Here is a 17,664-nt window from a genome sequence, read left to right as displayed (position 1 = left end):
AAAAAGAAGCCTTATCAGAAAAAGGACAGCCTGAATAGTAATACCTGCTTATTTTTTTGTTGTTTTATTAATACATAATAATGTTCTTCAAATTTAATTTTCAGCTAGTTATACTAACTGTAGAAATTATTTCAGATGGAGACTGTTACATGTCATCTAATTACACAGTGCTCACTCAACAGTTTGAGTTTCAGAATCGAATCAAATTTGCTGTTCTATTTCAGATTAAGGCGATTGAAAAAGAGCAGCAAGTGCCCAGTGACTCCAACAGCACTTTACAGCCTTTGCAAACAAGGGAAAGGTAACACTCCTCTGCTTTTGCTGCTCTGTACCGGCAAACAGAAGGGTGAGAATTACAACACATCGCTCTGAACGCAGAAAATGTGCCACTCCATGACACAAGAGTAGGTTCAGGGGGAATTGTACTGATGCGTATCGATACCCGACAGGGGGCAAGAAGGAAGACAGAGCCAGATTCCAGTGCCACCAGTGACAGGACAAGAGGCAGTGGGCACAACTTGACACACAAGACAGCCTGTTCAAACATAAAACATCTTTACTATGAGGGTGGTTGAAGACTGGAACATGTTGCCTATTGAGAGGCTGTGGAGTCTCCATCCTTGGTGATACCCAAAGCAACCTGCTTTAGGCAACCCCGCTCGGAGCACTGGGGTTGAACTAGAGCATCTCCAGAGGCCCCTTCCAACCTCAACCATTCTGTGACCTGAAACTGTCCAAAAAATGCACTACTTTGTTGAGAAAAGACAGTCATGAAGTTTAGATTCATAATTCTAGCCAGACTAGGAAATGATCTCGATGTAAACTTAACAAAGATGCACATGTGTACACCTGGGTATCTCTCGTCACTATCACTACAGTATCTCATAGTGATACCGTACCTCAGTAACAAAGAAACAACATATGTACGCAAAAACTAGTTATTTTTTTCACCAGCTAAAAATTAAAGGGCCCATCCAGCTGAATTAAAGCTTCAGCATGTTTTGTGCCAATATAGTTACATGGCTTGGGGTTCCTTTGGGATCATCACAGGCACACTTAATGACATATCTATGAGTTTGAGAAGAGCTTCCCACAAAGCCTTCACAGCTCTTTCAGCTCTGGAATGCCTTCTGCCAATAGCATACGTTCCATAGCTTTTTACAGACAAACTGACACTACAACTTACCTTGCCTGTCACATACCGGTGATGGCGATGTGTGGTTTTTTTTTTCTCTTAAAGTCTCTCCAAATACAACAAAACGCGGCCCTGTGGTCACAGTGAAGGAATGCCCACTCCAATGAGCACAAACATTGCAAAAAACATTACTTTAATCATACTGCTGTCTAATAGAGTCTTTGTACATAATTGCTCTCTAGTATGCTGTCACTTTTAAGTCCAGTTCCTTCTGATCTTTTTTCACATATGGAAAATGTATTCTCATTTGGCAAGAGTTTTGAAAAATTCACTGTCTTCCTTTCACAAAGGGATGGTCCAGCAACTGCAGAGCAGAAGGGCGTTCATGTTGATCTCTGCATTAAGGGTTTGAAAAATCAGTACATAAAATGAATATGCATGCCTGTGATGTAGAATCTAAATGCAAACTTAGCCTTTTTTATTTGTCATTTCTCCAGTCATTACATATTTTTAGGGTTTTTTTATAAAGCTGGTAGAAAGGAAGGCAGGATTTATGGGAAGAGACTGTTGGAATTTATGAATTATAAAACTGAAATATTTTATTAATACAGAAATCATTCTTTGTTCCTCTAAATTCCTTGGAAAACTTTGAATAATTGTGCTAATGTGGCCGTTTCAGGTGCACCATAAATGTATTTAAGGAGGGTGACAATTGTTTGATCCTGTGTCAATCAGGCTGTTCTGTCATCTCCAATCAATGTCATGCATGTTAAGGAGCCCATATGGAATTACAGTACTGTAATTACAATATTGGCTTGCTAAAGCCAAGGGCTTTGGGCTTTTTGAACCCTCAATTTGGAGAAAAAAAGAGGGGAAGGAGTAAAGGACACTGATTTCTTAAATAACAAACTAACAGGGAAGATGGGATGAGGGAGGCATTTATATTTAGGACACGGTGAGATTATACATTAAAACTTTGCAACACATGTGCATCCTGACTTTGGAAAAGTTAAATACTTTATTTGTAAAGGTAAATGCTTTATATCTGTATCTTCGCTTCTACCAACAATTCCTTCTGCCTTTTAAACACTGTTCTCTCTGAATCAAAGTATATATGATGTTGCTATATACAGTCCACAGTTTTTCCGGTTATTCTTATATGGCCCACAGGAACAGTAACCATACCATAACAATTCTAATCCAGGGATCAGAAATCAGGTGTCCTGCCTCCAAGACCACTGCCATACCCACTAAATAACTTGTTTCTCTCTAGTGCTCAAATCTGGTCTTTAGAGATATGTAAAAGCCTGCTTTTAATTTTATAGAGACTATCCATAATCAGGAACTTATCTCTTGAAATTGATAGTCTATTTAAACATCTGTGACAAAGCTGATATTTAAAACACAAAAATAATTCTTATAATGGGTGAATGCTAGTGTTTTGGGGTTTTTATATAGAGGACTTTGTGTTTCAAATAAGTATGTATTTCCTGGACTGGCAGTGATAATAGATTTTTCTACTGCAGAAGATAAGAACTGAGTGAAAGCTCTTTCATTTCGAATGTTCTCCTCAAAACAACTTGCCTGACGGAGCCCAGACTCAGCCAATGTGATACTGGAACAGCAAGGCACAGCAAAGACATTTATCAAGCATTTTGTGTAAAACTCAATGGTGCCATGTTTCTGCATGAAAATTACAGGGAAAGTAAATTCTGAGTATAAGGCATACAAAAATAGATTGTGTAAGGGATTTTTTTATACCATTATGGAGGGTAAAGCTCTTCTATGTATACTATTATTTAAAGGCTTTCCTGAAATGTTGAAAACCCTATGCTTTTACAAAACAGTCATACGTACCATATAAGAGGTAACCTAAGCTCCCATCAACATTCTCTATGATACAAACTATCTGCATTTTTCCTTTCATTTTTCAGGTAAAAATCTACATACCTGGTTAAACATGCATGCACAAAATCCACTGCAGTGCCGGAGAATCGATCAGGTAGGGAAGGCATCAGTCCTCTGTGGGCTCCAATATAGAACATGGCTGCTATCCTGTCCATGGAAGCCAGTGGTGGTTTTCCTGTTGCCATCTCAAACACAGTGCAGCCAACGCTCCAGATGTCTGATTTTCTTCCATATCCAGATTCATTTATAACTTCTGGTGCCATCCAGTATGGAGTCCCGTGCACAGACTTGAGCATCTCGCTCTGTGTGCCACTGAGGCTTACCCAGGCCAAACGCCTGGCACAGCCGAAGTCAATTAGCTTTACTATACCATTTGGCATGAGCATAATGTTATTGCCTTTGATATCCCTATGGACCACACAATTGTCATGCAAATATGCAACCCCTTGTAGAATTTGTTTTGTATACTTACAAAGGACAATTTCTGGCAATGGACCAAAACGATTAATAACACTAGAAATTGAGCCACCAGGAACAAACTCCATGAAAATGCTTAAAATGTTGTCTTCCAGACAAGTTCCTAAATAAGTTACAATATTGACATGCTTCAATGTCTTCAAAAGATCAACTTCCTCATGAAACTTCTGATACTCCTTTTCTGTAGTGAGTTGATCTGATGTATCCAAAACAACCTGTTTTACTGCTATTAATTGCCCCTGGCTTGTCAGACCGCAATATACCTACAATGAAACTAGCATTTATTAAAATGAAACATGAAATAAAACCGAGCAGTTACTTATTTTAAATAGTATCTTTGTATTATTTGTCATGTTTCATGTCTCATTGTATAATCCAAAATATTTATTTGTTGAATGGGACAACAATCAGTTACAAGGTAAGATGTAGCTCAAAGATGACCAGCGCATCTTTTAACATATTCAGACATTAACTTACCGTGCCATAGGCTCCCTTTCCAAGGACTTCACCTCTTGTCCACATGATAGGATCTTTGTTAGTTAAACTGCTTCCTGGTAATTTAGCAGATTTGTCAAAGTTTAGCAGGTCACTTCCTTCATTTGATGCCAGAAAGGCTTTACTGTAACTCTGCTTGAAGATGATGGTCAGTGCAGAGAGAAAGCAGGGAGGAAAAGAAAGGCTTTGTATTATCCTTACATCTTTTAAAAGGAGTAATTTTTACCTGGCATGACTCTTCTCTATAGATTTATATTTATTTATTTAATTATTTAATCATATATCTACTCACTTGTCAGTTCATCAACACAATTGCTATACTACGTAAATATTTTCAAGTATATATCACAATAGTGCATAACCAGAAGACTATAGCATGACATCTTTTTCCAGTGAGAGGAAGACAGACAGAAGGAACACTTAAAAGAACAGGATATATATCTGCTTCCTACATTTTTTTTGTCACATAGGTACAGTTTGCTAAGCTGAAGAATGAATATAACTATCACCTTGCTCTAGGTAACGTATGTAACCCAAGTCTCCTGAAAACAATTTGGACATGATTTCAGAGGAAGAAGAGCCTGCTTTGGAAAGACAATAATAATTACTCCATCTAGCCATGAATCTCCCTAGGAGAAGTGAGAATGGGGACATGATTGGCACCTGTGTCTGCAGAAGCATAAGGAAGTATATCAACATGTAGTGAAAGAAATTTCCTTATAAATTTGTAATTTAAATAGACAAAAAGCTAACAGGGCCAAGGAGAAGCAATACCGGTAGATAAACATGTTAGTAGGTGAAGGTTCTTAACTGACTTGAGAGCAAGAATCTAAGCCTTCTGACCTTGAAGCTTTGATTAAACATTAATTAAACAGCCTTGAGTCTGTCTGATAAGCCAATACCTAGAAAAGTATCTGGTTGCACTCAGAGATTCAAGAAAATTGCCCTTTTGGATATACAAGAACCATTTGCAGTGTCTTTTCATACTCCTTAGGTGTCCAGATCTTTTGCCTTGCCCCAGCACCTTCTTATACATGCTCTTCAGTTAAAATAGCCTCTCCTTTTTAATCACTAAAATTTCTAAATTTGTCTTAACCCCCATATAAGCCTTGACAGCTATTGCTGTCATGCCTTAGTACCACATGGCTTGTGTCCTGACATGCAGCCTCTAAAATGGGCTCTCAACTGAGCACTGGAACAATCAGTGGGCAGCTGGCCCAAGGAAAAGACATTCGATCATTAATGAGCACACATTTCCTATCTTTTATCCAAACTTGCGTTGAAGCATCAATCAAAGGAGCTAGCAAGTTACAAGAATTTACTTTTACCTTCTCTGGAGCACTATTTACTATTGCTCCATCTCCATTTATCATATTTTCGTCTTCTTTAGTATGTGTATTTTGCATTTTAGAACCTGTATTTTTTGTTCGTGAAGAGTTGATGTCCTTTTCTTCAAGCACTAGCAATTCTTCAGCCAGACAACAAAGCAAGTCATCGGTCACATCCTTATTATCTGCCCAGGACAAAATGTTTTGACTTGTCTGGAAACTGGGGCTTGTAACATTTTTTGTCGGAATCACTGAACGCTGAGTCAATTCATTTGCCAAACCACTATTTTGAGGTGTGTATGCCCAATTGGGATTTAATTTTTTTGTAGGGGATGGACACTCCAGTCTATCTGAAAAGGGCAATACTTCACATTTATTATTAGACTTGAAGGAGGCCTGGTCTGATTCCAGGCCTTTGCAGCCATCCATATCCACCCTGCACTGGGGTACACAAACGTTGTGCTCTGTCATTAGTAGATGGCTACTTAGAGCAACACATTCTCTGTAGTCTTTATCACTGAACTGAAGAAGATTCTGGCTACTTGTAGCAGCTCTCTGATGGTTGGATATATCCTGACTGTCTAAAGACTGCTCCAAGGAAGCTTCTTTAACAGTTGATAAGTTTGAATTTGAAAAAATTTTATTTTGCTTAGTAGATTGTGAAAGTTCTTCTAAAAATGTAAGCTGATGGTCTGTGTCTTCATGAAACAATGTCATACTTATTGAAGTGTTTATTTGAAAATCTGAATCAGAAGTTATTACATTATCTTGCTCTGCGTTGCTGTCACTCAACTTGGTACTTCCGTCCTTTGTAGTTAAACCTTTCTGCTTTTGTTTAGTGCCAGGTATGGTCTTCTTTGGCTTAGAATATGTTCTCTTTTGAGTATTTCTTACTCGGCCGCTCTGTCTCCCTTTGCTGCAGGTAGATCTGCAGGTGCTAGCAGTACATCTCCCAGATGGAGGAGAACAAACATCTCTATAAAATCTGTTCTCATGTTCATCAAGCTCATGCATGTGGGAATAGACAGGAGTTCCAAACATTTCATAAATACCTGGGCCTTTGTCATTTGAGTTTATTTTCTTGAACATGTCACTGTACTTCAGATCTACAAAATTTGAAGCAGACTGTGCATGTGGTAGAGAAAGTGGAGTAACAGCTGTCTTTAATGTAACTGACCTTTTACAACTGCAGGAGAAACTTTGCTTTTTAAGTTTCTGAGCACTCTGAGCAAAATGATCTTTGCCTGCTTGAGGGTGTTTTTTTTGACGCTTCAGGGAAGTCTCAGATTCCAGATGTGGCAGTTCCAAAGATGGGAAAAACTGATTCTTGGCATTACATTTTGTGGAAATCTCATCAGAAGCAACTAAGTCTTCAGATACCTTTATCTTGCTACTCATTTTAGATTTTCTGTTCATCTTTATTTTACTTTTGTCATTTTCTTTGCGAGCAAGAATGTTGAAGCTCCGAGTAACATGAGGAGGCAGGCTACGAATGACACTCGTTTTTGTGGCAGGTTCTTTAGCAATGTGTGGTTCCCTAGCTGGTTCTTGTTCAGAGAATGTAACATGAACAACAGGTACAAGCTCACTTTGATCTTTTGAAGTTGCTTCTGACATTGCTTCTTTTTCCACTTCAAATCCAGAGAGACAAACATTATTTTCTGTCTGTTTTACAGAAGGATCTTGCACTTCTACTCTGGGAATTCCTGCAGATAGAGAATAATCTTCTAAGGCATGGTAAGCCTCTCTCATTTCAGTTTTACAGGAAGAATCTAAACCGTGAATGTCAAGCACAAAGTCTGCACTCTCATCTTCATGTGGTCTATAATCCAGTATCATCTCTGTAGCATTTCCTTCTTCTAGACCAGTTCTACAGCAATTCTTTGCTCTTCTTTCCTCATCACCAGCTCTCAAGACATCTCTGTTGCTTGACATTTTAAGTGTTGTCTGAGCTGTAAATATTCCACAGTTTATCAGAGCATTACCTGAGCTCAAATAGGGATGACTATCATCATAGAAACTGGCTTGCGTCATAAAATCTATGTTCTTACAAGCCACTGAAAACTGGTACTTCATCTGGTCATTCTTTTCAGTATTTGTAGCTACATCATCTTCCCTCCACTTTAAATTGCTTTGAATTTCTTCTTTCTTGTTCCTAGGGTACTTATAATAGTTACTCATGCTGAAGTAGTACAGGTCTTTCACTGGAGTCAACTTATCAGAAATGGTAGCCACAGTCAGTTTTGATGACTTTTCAGTGTGCATTTTTAACAGCTTGTCTAACTGATACTGGTAAAATTTAGTAACTGGTTTTACAGGCTGAGGAATAGAGTTCATAATATTCAAAATATTTCTGATGTTGGTGCTTTCATTGACAATATTATCCTCTAGAGGAGCAAGATGAATTGTTCTTAGAGGCTGAAATGTCACTGGTGGCAAATGAAACTGTAATTTCCATAAAAACCGTTAATAATGTGCTACACAACAGATGCAGGTAAAATCTAATCACTAAGAACCAAGTAGAAAAGGATTATTCTTTTATATATTCCCATATTTAACCAAGATGAAGTATAATATCAAAACCCCGAGAAAATACCTGAATTTTCTCACATCCAGAATTATTTCTAAGTATTTCACAGTACAGAAAGTGGGATCTTTTGCTATTAAGCACAAGTCATTCTCCATGATTTAAAAATAATAAGCTTCGTCTGCACATACAAATCATGTTGTCAGTTATTAACTATGTTATATGCCACATAGAACGTTTGCTACAGGAATTCATAGGCTGGTCAGTGGGTTCATGTGCCAAATTTTCTTTCTTTTTGTGCAGTCTCACTGAATGAGAGCACCACTCTTACGCTGATACTTAAAGTCTTTTTATGTAACCCTCCAAAGTGTGCCGACACCCATAATTACATTCCCGATGGAACTAGATCTCATGTAAGCAATTTTTAAAAAGAAAAAGCTAGACATTTATAACAGAATGCTGTTTTATCCATGGAGAAAACAATTATTACAAATTATTTATAGGTTTTAAAAGACATTATTATAAGTCTAAACATACAGATCTTCCATATGTTTAGTGTAGTCTTATAAAATTCCATAAACCATGTTATATGGACCACAGATTTAGCTCACAGAGTTTTAAGTACATTAGAAGATGGCACAGTCTGCACTTCACTTTCAGTGAAGTTAAACGGATAGCTAGGCAAAGGCCATTTTTATACGGCAGCTAACACAGCAGTCTGTTGGGGGGGGGGTGTATTTTATTATTCCTCCCTTCTACCTTCTCTTCCCATCCCATTAATTGAAAGGTATCACGTATCTTTGAAAGAGTACAGATCTGAGAATTTGAGTAGTTTGTTGAGATTATTCAGATGAACAGGGAGAATAATTTCCTAAAAATAATATTTCTCTGCTTTATTTTGTAGGAAATGGAGAAGAAATAAGCTTGAATATACTGTATATTTTTATGCAAATGAATGCAATAGAAATCACACAGTCATATGCTCTGAGTACTCATTTGCATGTCTATATTCAACATCAGTTTGCAATCTGCAGGAAATTTTTGTTTGCATTCCAAGGGCAAACTGAGGTTTGAATGTGCCAGGAAACACAATGTGTGCCGGTTTGAAATTTACAATTCTGAAGGCTTTGTCTAGTCTGCGCAGCATTAATATGAATGCTCAGTTTATCCCAAATGATACGCCTCTAGAAATCATCAGAGTCTAAGACATGAAATAAAGCTGTATTAAATCATGATGAGGTCAGCTAAATTATTTTTCTTAAAGATTTCCCTCCATTTGAAATGTTTTTTCCATAGCCCTTTTTATGACCTTCTGTCAGAACTCTTGCTATTACTTCTATATTTTTCTTTACTTTTTTCCTGTGAATACTGTTGTATTCTTCAGTGGTTTCACTAAAGTATACAGCTGATTCAGTAAGTTAAGTCTTTTGTACAAAGGGCTATTAACTACTATCTGTAAACACCAAATTATCTTTTTTCTAAATACAGTATATTTGATCTTTTGTAACTTTTAAGGCTCATGTCGTGTGAAGCACTGATACATGTAAAATTTCTAGCTTATTTCTAAGTACAAAAGTTTTGTCAGGAATCCTATTTACACTTATCACAAAATTTCATGTCAAATATGTTTAATCTTAAGACTTTTTTTATTTGCTAACACAATAAATTTCAGCAATCATCTACTATCAGGATTGTTCTTCAGTTCAGCTTCAATTTTACCTTACCACTCAATACAAGAAAATTGTGTGTTTTTTTTAAATTTGGCAAAACTAGACATCTAACGTTTAACATATAGGATGTACATACTTTAACATATTTCTATAATAAGTCACATATTTCTATTTTAAAAGGGTTTATAACTTTTTGAATGTCCAACCCTTTACCCCCCCAAATCCCTGATGTAACACCTTACCGACAAATTGCTGACATACACCTGAAGATTTGCTGACATATATATATAAAATATATGTAAAAATACTTGATGTTCATAAAAAAAAGACTAAGCAGAGGAACATACTTTTTCTGTATTTCTATTTTTAAGGTTTTGAAAGCATATAGTATTTTTAACAGTGTTCAGTTTTATACATAATACCACCTTACCTCAGATCTCTTGTTCCTGGTTTTTAGCATTGTTACATTTAACCCTTAAAAGTAAAAAAAAAATGAAATGTTAATTTGAAATTCTTAAACAGACTACAATTTTCATTATAAACTAATTTCAAATTGTAGGGTTCTGGGGACCAAGAATCTGTCTGATGTGTGGTTGCAGGACTATGCTATAAATCTGCTATGCAGAAAAAAGTTACAAGTTGAAATTTAATTGATACTGAACTTCACAGTTCCATTTTCTAGAGAAAACTATAAAATATGATAATTTTAAAACACATTGACTCTAATAATTTAAGGAAATATTTCTCCTCGATTTCAGATGTTTGCTACCTTCGATATGTGGCTAATTAATACTGCCAGTATGAGGAAAAAATTAAAGAGATGCCATCATGGCCCCACTCCACGACAGAGAATTACACTTTACATTTCCTGGGCTCGATTCCATTATACAGGAATGGTGTCATTGCTCCTCTTTGTCTCCTTCATTTTGCAAACACACACACACACGTAACTAAAGCAGAGGGTCAACATGGCTGAAGACTACATGAGGAAGCCAGACAGACATAAAGACAACTTAAAGTTTAAAGAAGAAAGACTTCTACAGCTTTGCCATCTAATTTGATAAGCAATATATAATTTATTTTAAACTTGTGACTTTGAAAATGGAACTTACTTTGTTGTATTTGTGTATTTATTATCTGAATATCATCTAAATCCATAACTGATTTTGAAATGTTGGATTGTGGGCAGGAGGCCTGTAGCAGAAAGCTGAAGTCAAAGCCATGCCCTACGTTCTCTTTCTTCAGGAAGAACGGTAAAGAAGTGTGACGTCTCATCTGTAATGCTAACTGATTTTCACTTGGAAAACATGCCACTTGTTGATCTGGCCACGGTCTGGATATTGGTGCCATTTGGCTAAAGGGCAAAACCAAAAGAATAAAATACAGTGTGAAAATAGTGTGGAAAGAGCCTCCTCAGTTCAAATAATCACATGACTGGAGAACAATGTGAACAAGAAGTTTGTAAGATCCAAGAATGCCAAAGTATGTTTTCTTTCTTCTTCCATCTGGGAAGTTGTGGCTCTCCCTGGAAGCATTCTATTGCGATGCCAGAGATTGACTACAAGTGAGAATGAATGACAAACGATGTAAACCAAGCAACAATAGGAATGGAAAAACTTATTGTCCACCTTCCCTTTCTTGACAAAAACTAATTGCTTCCAGTATGTATTTTTTATGAATCACCAGGAAAGGATGTCAGAAGAATTCTGAAGACCAGATGTGCCTTTGTTATTTACAAAATATGCTATGGCCTGCCTGAAAGAATAGAGGTTGTGCAGGCAAACCTCAGATTTCTGCCACCTGGTTTCTGAAGAATGAAAAATCCAAATATGGAAAAAGATAAATACTGTGACAGAAAAGAGGTACAGAAGTACAGTCCGAATTAATCTTGAAGTTGTACGCAAGATAATTGTCTGTTCTTAATAAGTCAAATGCTGATGTTAAACCATATACGATATGTTTTTTCATATTGTACAAAATAATTTGTTCATCTAGTGTAATATCCTGCTTCCAGCAATGGCCAATAATTGACAGTGGGAACACAGAAACACTACACAACATATATAGCTGTATTTAACATCTGGCACTAAGGAAATCTTTTCTTGCTCATAGACTACTACCTGCTTTGTCTCCATTTTTGCATACCCAACTGCAAATTAAATATTCATACTACTTACCTGGTTTTTCCTAGAGCTTTGTATGGGTGATGCATTTCTTTGATTATCTTATCTGCATTCTGAAGAGCAACACTTCCACAATCTGCAACGATACAGTAGTATTTGCATAAAAGCAGTAACATTCACTGACCAGTAACACAATGCAGATGCAGTTATTTTTTAACATTAAAGTATTATTATAAAGAAATACAGGAAGTAACTATCGGGAAAGAAAAGAGCATGTTTTATTTTACTGAAATACCTATATATAATTCCTGTTGTAATTTTTGGAAATGTGAATGCATAAATCCGAGTTATTCTTAGTTATTTAAGTAAATGTATTAATTCAATGTACTATAAAAACAAAGAATACCTACAAAAATTCCAATTACAGCTCCTATTTCAGTAGAACAGAATATAAGAAAAATATTGACAGAAACTCTACAAAACTAGAACATTTAAAAATAGGAAAGCTATGAAAACCAAAACAAATATTGGAGCTTTTCAAAGGTGGAAAATAACTCTGAGTTTGTTTTCAAATTTTTTTGTGGCTGCTTGCTTTTGACAAGTAGCCAGATTTCAAGTTAACATTGGCCTTTTTCTTCTTCAGATGCCACATGTTACACTTCATACATATAAACTTTGGTAAGACTACCTTTTTTCCTTCTCCTCTTATTTTGTTGGTTTTCAGACATGCTGTCCTTAGATATATTAAGGTCCAGAAACCTGAAAAAAGGTTTTGTTAATTTATTTACAATTCACATGTACAAAGTAGTACTTTATATTTCATTATTTCAGAGCCATAAGACAAAAGCAACATTTAAAAAGTACTTGAAATTATTAAAAATGTTATAACTTAACATCTAATGCGCTGTCCCGTAAATACACAGAACCAAACAGTCCAGACAGTTTTTATTGCTAAAAACTCAACATATGCCATGTTGAATATGACACGAAAGCTGTCAGTATAATTTTGCTGATATCAACCTTGCTGTCGGACCAGAAAGTCAACACTTCACGTTTGTGAGATAATTGCATTTTTAACATATTACTGAGAAACCAAATCTGAATTAAACTTATATCTTTCTTTACTTGGTCAAAACCATCTCTCAGCAAGAGGTTCAACATCCAAAACTTTCTGAGCACAGAATAGCTTGTACACTGCAGCCTCAACAAATCTTTTTGATCGCTTATTCCAAAGAAACATGAAGTCAACTGTAATCTTTCTATAAATTTCAGAGCAGTATACAATTTACTTTGTAAATAATTTTTAAGCATCTTTAGAAGTAATTGTCCCATAATACAGTATGGTTTTAAACACATGTTCAAAATTTAGCTGGGCAGTGTGTCCAGACTGGTTTGCCTGAAAACATTAACAAAAATCTCATTGACATCGACAAGGTATAAATTCCACTCTTTATCTCAGACCTATTACAAATTCATAAATGCATGAATAGCAATGTATTATTTCTGAATATTTACAAAGGTAAATTTTTTAGGTGTTTAAAAATTGCACACATTATAAAAAATAAAAAATAACTAGCATTGCCTCTTTTGTTGCCATTTAATTTCTGGGATCCATGCCAGGCATCTGAATAAATTTGATATAACCAAGACTCAGTAGCCAAGACGGAGTTAGCCTATGAACTTATTAGTAGTTAACTTTTGTTTCTCACTTAAAGCTATTGCATTGTCAGAAACAGTATCTTAACCATGAGTGTACCTTTCTGTGAGCATCTTAATACCTCTGTATGTCTAGAAAAATATATTACTGAAATTGTACTACTTTTATAAAACCAAAACACCTTAAAGCTTACATTAAATTACTATGACAAACATTTGATATTTTAAATCCTGGTTGTTCAGAGACATAACAGTAGCTCAAGAAAATGAACAACAGAGTTATCCGTGCACCATCCATAGTCTCGGACTGTAAACTGCTGGCCTTCTATGAGGATGTATGAGCTCTGTACACCTACGACAGGCTTAAAAGAGATTTCCATCAGGATTCCCAAATAGTGCTTTGATATCTTTAGAGATCAGTTTTCCAACTTTGAATCAGTCCATACACAGATTAATTTATCCATAAATAATCGCTTGCATATTGCAAGTTATGCTTTTACAGTCTTTCTAAATTCAGGCAGAAACAGAAGTAAGAATAATGTTCATTGTGAGTACTCATGCCTTGTATTTTCAGTTTAACATAACAGGATTTTCAAGGAGATCCACAAGCCCACAACAGCAAAGTCAAACAATGAACATTTGAAAAAAGCCAGTGTCAGGAAATTAAAACAGCAAGTATTTTCTCTCTTTGGACAATTATTTTCTATACCTTATGTTAACAACTGCATGCAGAAGTAACAGTAGACAGCTAGGTGCTTGTCCAAACTGACAGCAAAGTCATAGTCTACAAGGAAAGTTGTATGAAAGTAGTTTAGTTGCAGTGCAATTTAATACTGCAGTTCTTGTAGAAAAGAACATGCTTGAGGAAACTCACATACTCGGTAGCCCTGTTGCTGACTTCAGCGGGACCAAGATTTCACAACTGTTCAGATCTTAAAGCACACACCTGTGAAGCAGGACATGCAGATTCTTTTCTCACACCTAGCACGGATGTTTGCATCATCTTACAAAGCTACCTGAGCTCCAGAAATCAGAAATCATAGAAAAAAACCCCTGCTAATTATCTAAAAGTGTAAAGTTTTTCAATACATTAATTCAGTGGGGCACACTTATTTTTGAGATTGTTTTCAGAAATAAAACACAGCATATATTTTGAATTAATTATGCTGTTCATTTAAAACTTTCCGTCTGTTGTGTCTGTATTCCTAATGGTAGCTGATCTAAGTGGTGTTTCTTTCTGAAGAAAATGGTATCTTTTGGTAAAAAAATTAAAACTGACAGTTGTTGAAAAACACTGAAAAGATCAAAATAGAATAACACTCTTCCCACAGTTTTAATTGAAAATGCCACCATTGTGATTTTAAGTTTTAATGTTGTTTCATACAACTATTACCCCCTATACTATATCATCAATACTCAGCCATTACTGAATTCCCACAGTGGGAACAAGCTGTCCCCAAACATTGTTTTTTTCCACATAAAGATGCTTTTATTAGGCTTTACCCTTAAATAGAAGATTGTAATGAATCTTTCCCGCAAGTAATCAGCAAAAGAGAAAGGAGCTAAATGTCACCCTCCTGGTTAATATAGCTATATGTGGGAAATATTGATCCTGTTTACAGTTAGCATTATTCCTGAATATGGTGAGTAAGTGTACTGGGAACTGTTTCATGGTTATGAAAACATCAACCCTCTTTTCTAAGATTAAACTCAAAGGTTAACAATACCATAAGATGATACTAGCCTTAACAACACAGAACAATCAAAAATTGCAGACTCTTAGAGAAGAAACATAAGAGGGTGAAGTCAAAGGATTTGAACACTTGGAATTCTAGACAGATAATTCTTAAAATAAAATTAATCTCAATTAATAGTTTTGATGGATTTGGGAGTCTTTCCAAAAAATGTAGCGAACTTCTATTTCTCAATTGACAAGAACACCTAATGTAATTAAAGACAGGGAATTGAAACTAATAAAAGAAAATACAATAATGAATATTAGTTAATAACTTTATTAAATAAATAAGATATTGTCAGATATCTTATGTGTATGAATGTTAGTGAATGAATATGAATATGCATATTTAAACATATATGAATAACAGTGTCAAATTCTTACATTGGGTAACTCTGGGTGCTAGACAGGAATATTATGAAGTCCGTAATGGAAAGTTATGTAATAATATGCCTACAAGGAATGATTTTCCTACTAGCTAATCAAATATGTAATATGACAATTTATATTGTATACATATGCATGTTCCTGCTAATGTCATTGAACAGGGTCTAACTTTTTGCACAGCATAAATATCTTACTCCTTTCTGGATTACATGAAATGTTCTGTTGTACTGACATAACTGATATAATGTGGCAGTGGGTTCTCCTATTTAACCGTGTAAGAAATACATATTATGTCCATTTAAAACAATTATCTTTCACAAAAATGTTTCCATTTTCTTGCATTCGCAACTTCAATTTAATTTGCTGCAATACATTCTCCTCTCACACAAAAATACTGCATAACCACCATATACATGCTACCAGACTAAGCTGTTTTAGAACTTAAACTATATGGCAGGCTAAAAGAAAGGTGTTTTTTTTTAGGAAATTCTGTTTATGTTTATAAATCCATAGATAGGTAGAACTATGACAAACAGGGCACCTAGTTGCCCTTATGTTGCTAATTTCTTTACAAAATTTTATTTTGTCCCTGCTCTTTTCCTCACATGTATTTTTACTTTGTTGCTTGTCCTTACACCACTCAACTGAATAAAATACTCTGTTTTATACATCTTCCACACCTAGTAGTAGATAACATTTTCAACATTTATCACAGATTTTATTACAAGTTATTCCTAACAGCAATCTTGGGTACTACTTCTGGCAGTTGGGATTTTTTTCATTTTTTTTGAGTTTCCTCATAAATTCCTATTCTTAGTTTATTTATAAATACATATTTTTTTCCTTTGCAGCTGAGCTCAGGGCTCTCAGTAGTACTGCCAATGTATGGGGAAAGAACACTTAATTTCTAAATATTATCAATGGTAAAATGTATGGAACAGATGCAAAGTAACAATCAATGCAGCTGTCATTCCATACGGAATCATTCCATTTCAAAATCACTACAGAGGTCAGTGGAAATGAAGGGCCTATGTGGCTTTTGTTGGATTCAGTAGTAATTTGCCACTCAATACTGCTAGTCAGGAAAAGAATTAGGCTTTTGCTTCTGATTTTACTAGCAAAAAATATAATTACTTGGAAGCATGTAGCAGCCCTCCCAAAAGACTCATGCATTTATCCTTGATTGAATTAATGTTTATAACAACTTTATATAACATTTTTATCTGAGGAACACGTGTTATTTTATAACTACGTAGCAGACAGACATCAGAGAGTACTGTCATTTGTAGTTTACAGAAGAGGAAACAGATAAAGGAAAATTGAATGACCTCTAGTTGATGACCAAGGTCATCCAATGAACTGTGCAAAAGTAGCTATAAAAGGTAGCACTCTTGATTTCTCTTATGCTAAACACCAGATAATCCATTAAAATGTTTATCCCATTATAGTCTGTTAACAGTCATATTAGATGGTGAACTTCTCCAAACTTTGCAATTTTTTTGGATACACAAAAACCCCTTCAAAATAATAAATGAAAAGGTTCTATAAAAAGGCATAAACAACATCTTACCTGGTGCTTCAGTAGTGAAGTATGAAACAGGCACAGCAACCCAAAGAGAAGTTACAGAGCATTTTTAGCTCACAGCTGTCTTCCTTTGCTGGACAGCAAGGAATTAAAGCAGTAATTACACATACTTTGATTTTATTTTTGGCATGTTTTTCTGACTGCAGAGCCTGTAGTACTCCAGAGGCAGCCTCCTCTGCAGGCAAATCCTGCGGGCACCTCCTGCTACACGAGGCTGTTGAGTTTACACGATGTTGCCGAGGTAACTCCCCCCCCCCGCCCCGGGAGGGGGGCATTTTGCTTGGAGTTTAATTCAGAGAGCGGTAGTGACCTATGAAAACACAAGTTCAACACAAGTTGAACCGAAGGGTAGCATTTGAAGCTCCAACCACAAACCAGTTTTCCCAGCAGCATATTTCTCTCTTCTGTTTACCTCCATTTATGCTTTTACTATCTTATCTGTTTCTATGTCATTTTAACTTTGCACTCAGTCCCCTCACCTAAACACTCCCCGATACTCATTAATAGTTTTTTTATCTCCTTTCTGGCAGCCTTAAACAGCAGACTTCAAGAATACTTTTCTTTTTTTTTTTTTTGAAAGTAGCCAGGCGTTGAAGGGAACTGGTTTGATGTCCCCTGGGGACACGGTGGCACAGGTG

General features: G+C 35.8%; 1 protein-coding gene across 2 annotated transcripts; it reads right to left on the bottom strand.

The window, feature by feature from the left end:
* Positions 1–1,207: 1,207 nt before the first annotated feature.
* On the bottom strand, positions 1,208–17,305 carry MAP3K19 (mitogen-activated protein kinase kinase kinase 19). 2 transcript variants are annotated; one of them, XM_054210286.1, is made up of 9 exons: positions 17,012–17,305; positions 12,352–12,422; positions 11,718–11,799; positions 10,653–10,894; positions 9,971–10,014; positions 5,344–7,788; positions 3,998–4,147; positions 3,086–3,783; positions 1,208–1,530 (listed from the first exon to the last, which is right to left on the bottom strand). In XM_054210286.1, the coding sequence occupies exons 2-9, from the start codon at positions 12,389–12,391 to the stop codon at positions 1,464–1,466; spliced, it is 3,768 nt and encodes a 1,255-aa protein (XP_054066261.1). In that variant the 5' UTR covers positions 12,392–12,422; positions 17,012–17,305; the 3' UTR covers positions 1,208–1,463. The 2 variants fall into 2 exon arrangements, with proteins under 2 accessions (XP_054066261.1, XP_054066262.1); XM_054210287.1 differs by lacking the exons at positions 10,653–10,894; positions 17,012–17,305 and having other exon boundaries at positions 12,352–12,391.
* Positions 17,306–17,664: the final 359 nt, after the last annotated feature.

Source organism: Rissa tridactyla, chromosome 7, assembly GCF_028500815.1.
Source record: "Rissa tridactyla isolate bRisTri1 chromosome 7, bRisTri1.patW.cur.20221130, whole genome shotgun sequence".
Taxonomy (NCBI): domain Eukaryota; kingdom Metazoa; phylum Chordata; class Aves; order Charadriiformes; family Laridae; genus Rissa; species Rissa tridactyla.
The sequence above is the reverse complement of the archived record's forward strand: the minus strand, read 5'-3'. Positions and strand labels throughout refer to the sequence as shown.

What these genes read in the sequence shown, in the direction of transcription:
- MAP3K19 (XM_054210286.1), bottom strand. Translation starts at nt 12,391, where the DNA reads ATGTCTGAAAACCAACAAAATAAGAGGAGAAGGAAAAAAG. An exon ending in CCAGGAACAAGAGATCTGAG is followed by an intron (nt 7,789 to 9,970) that starts GTAAGGTGGTAT and finishes TGGAAATTACAG; the next exon opens with TTTCATTTGCCACCAGTGAC. An exon ending in TAAATAGTGCTCCAGAGAAG is followed by an intron (nt 4,148 to 5,343) that starts GTAAAAGTAAAT and finishes ATCTTCAAGCAG; the next exon opens with AGTTACAGTAAAGCCTTTCT.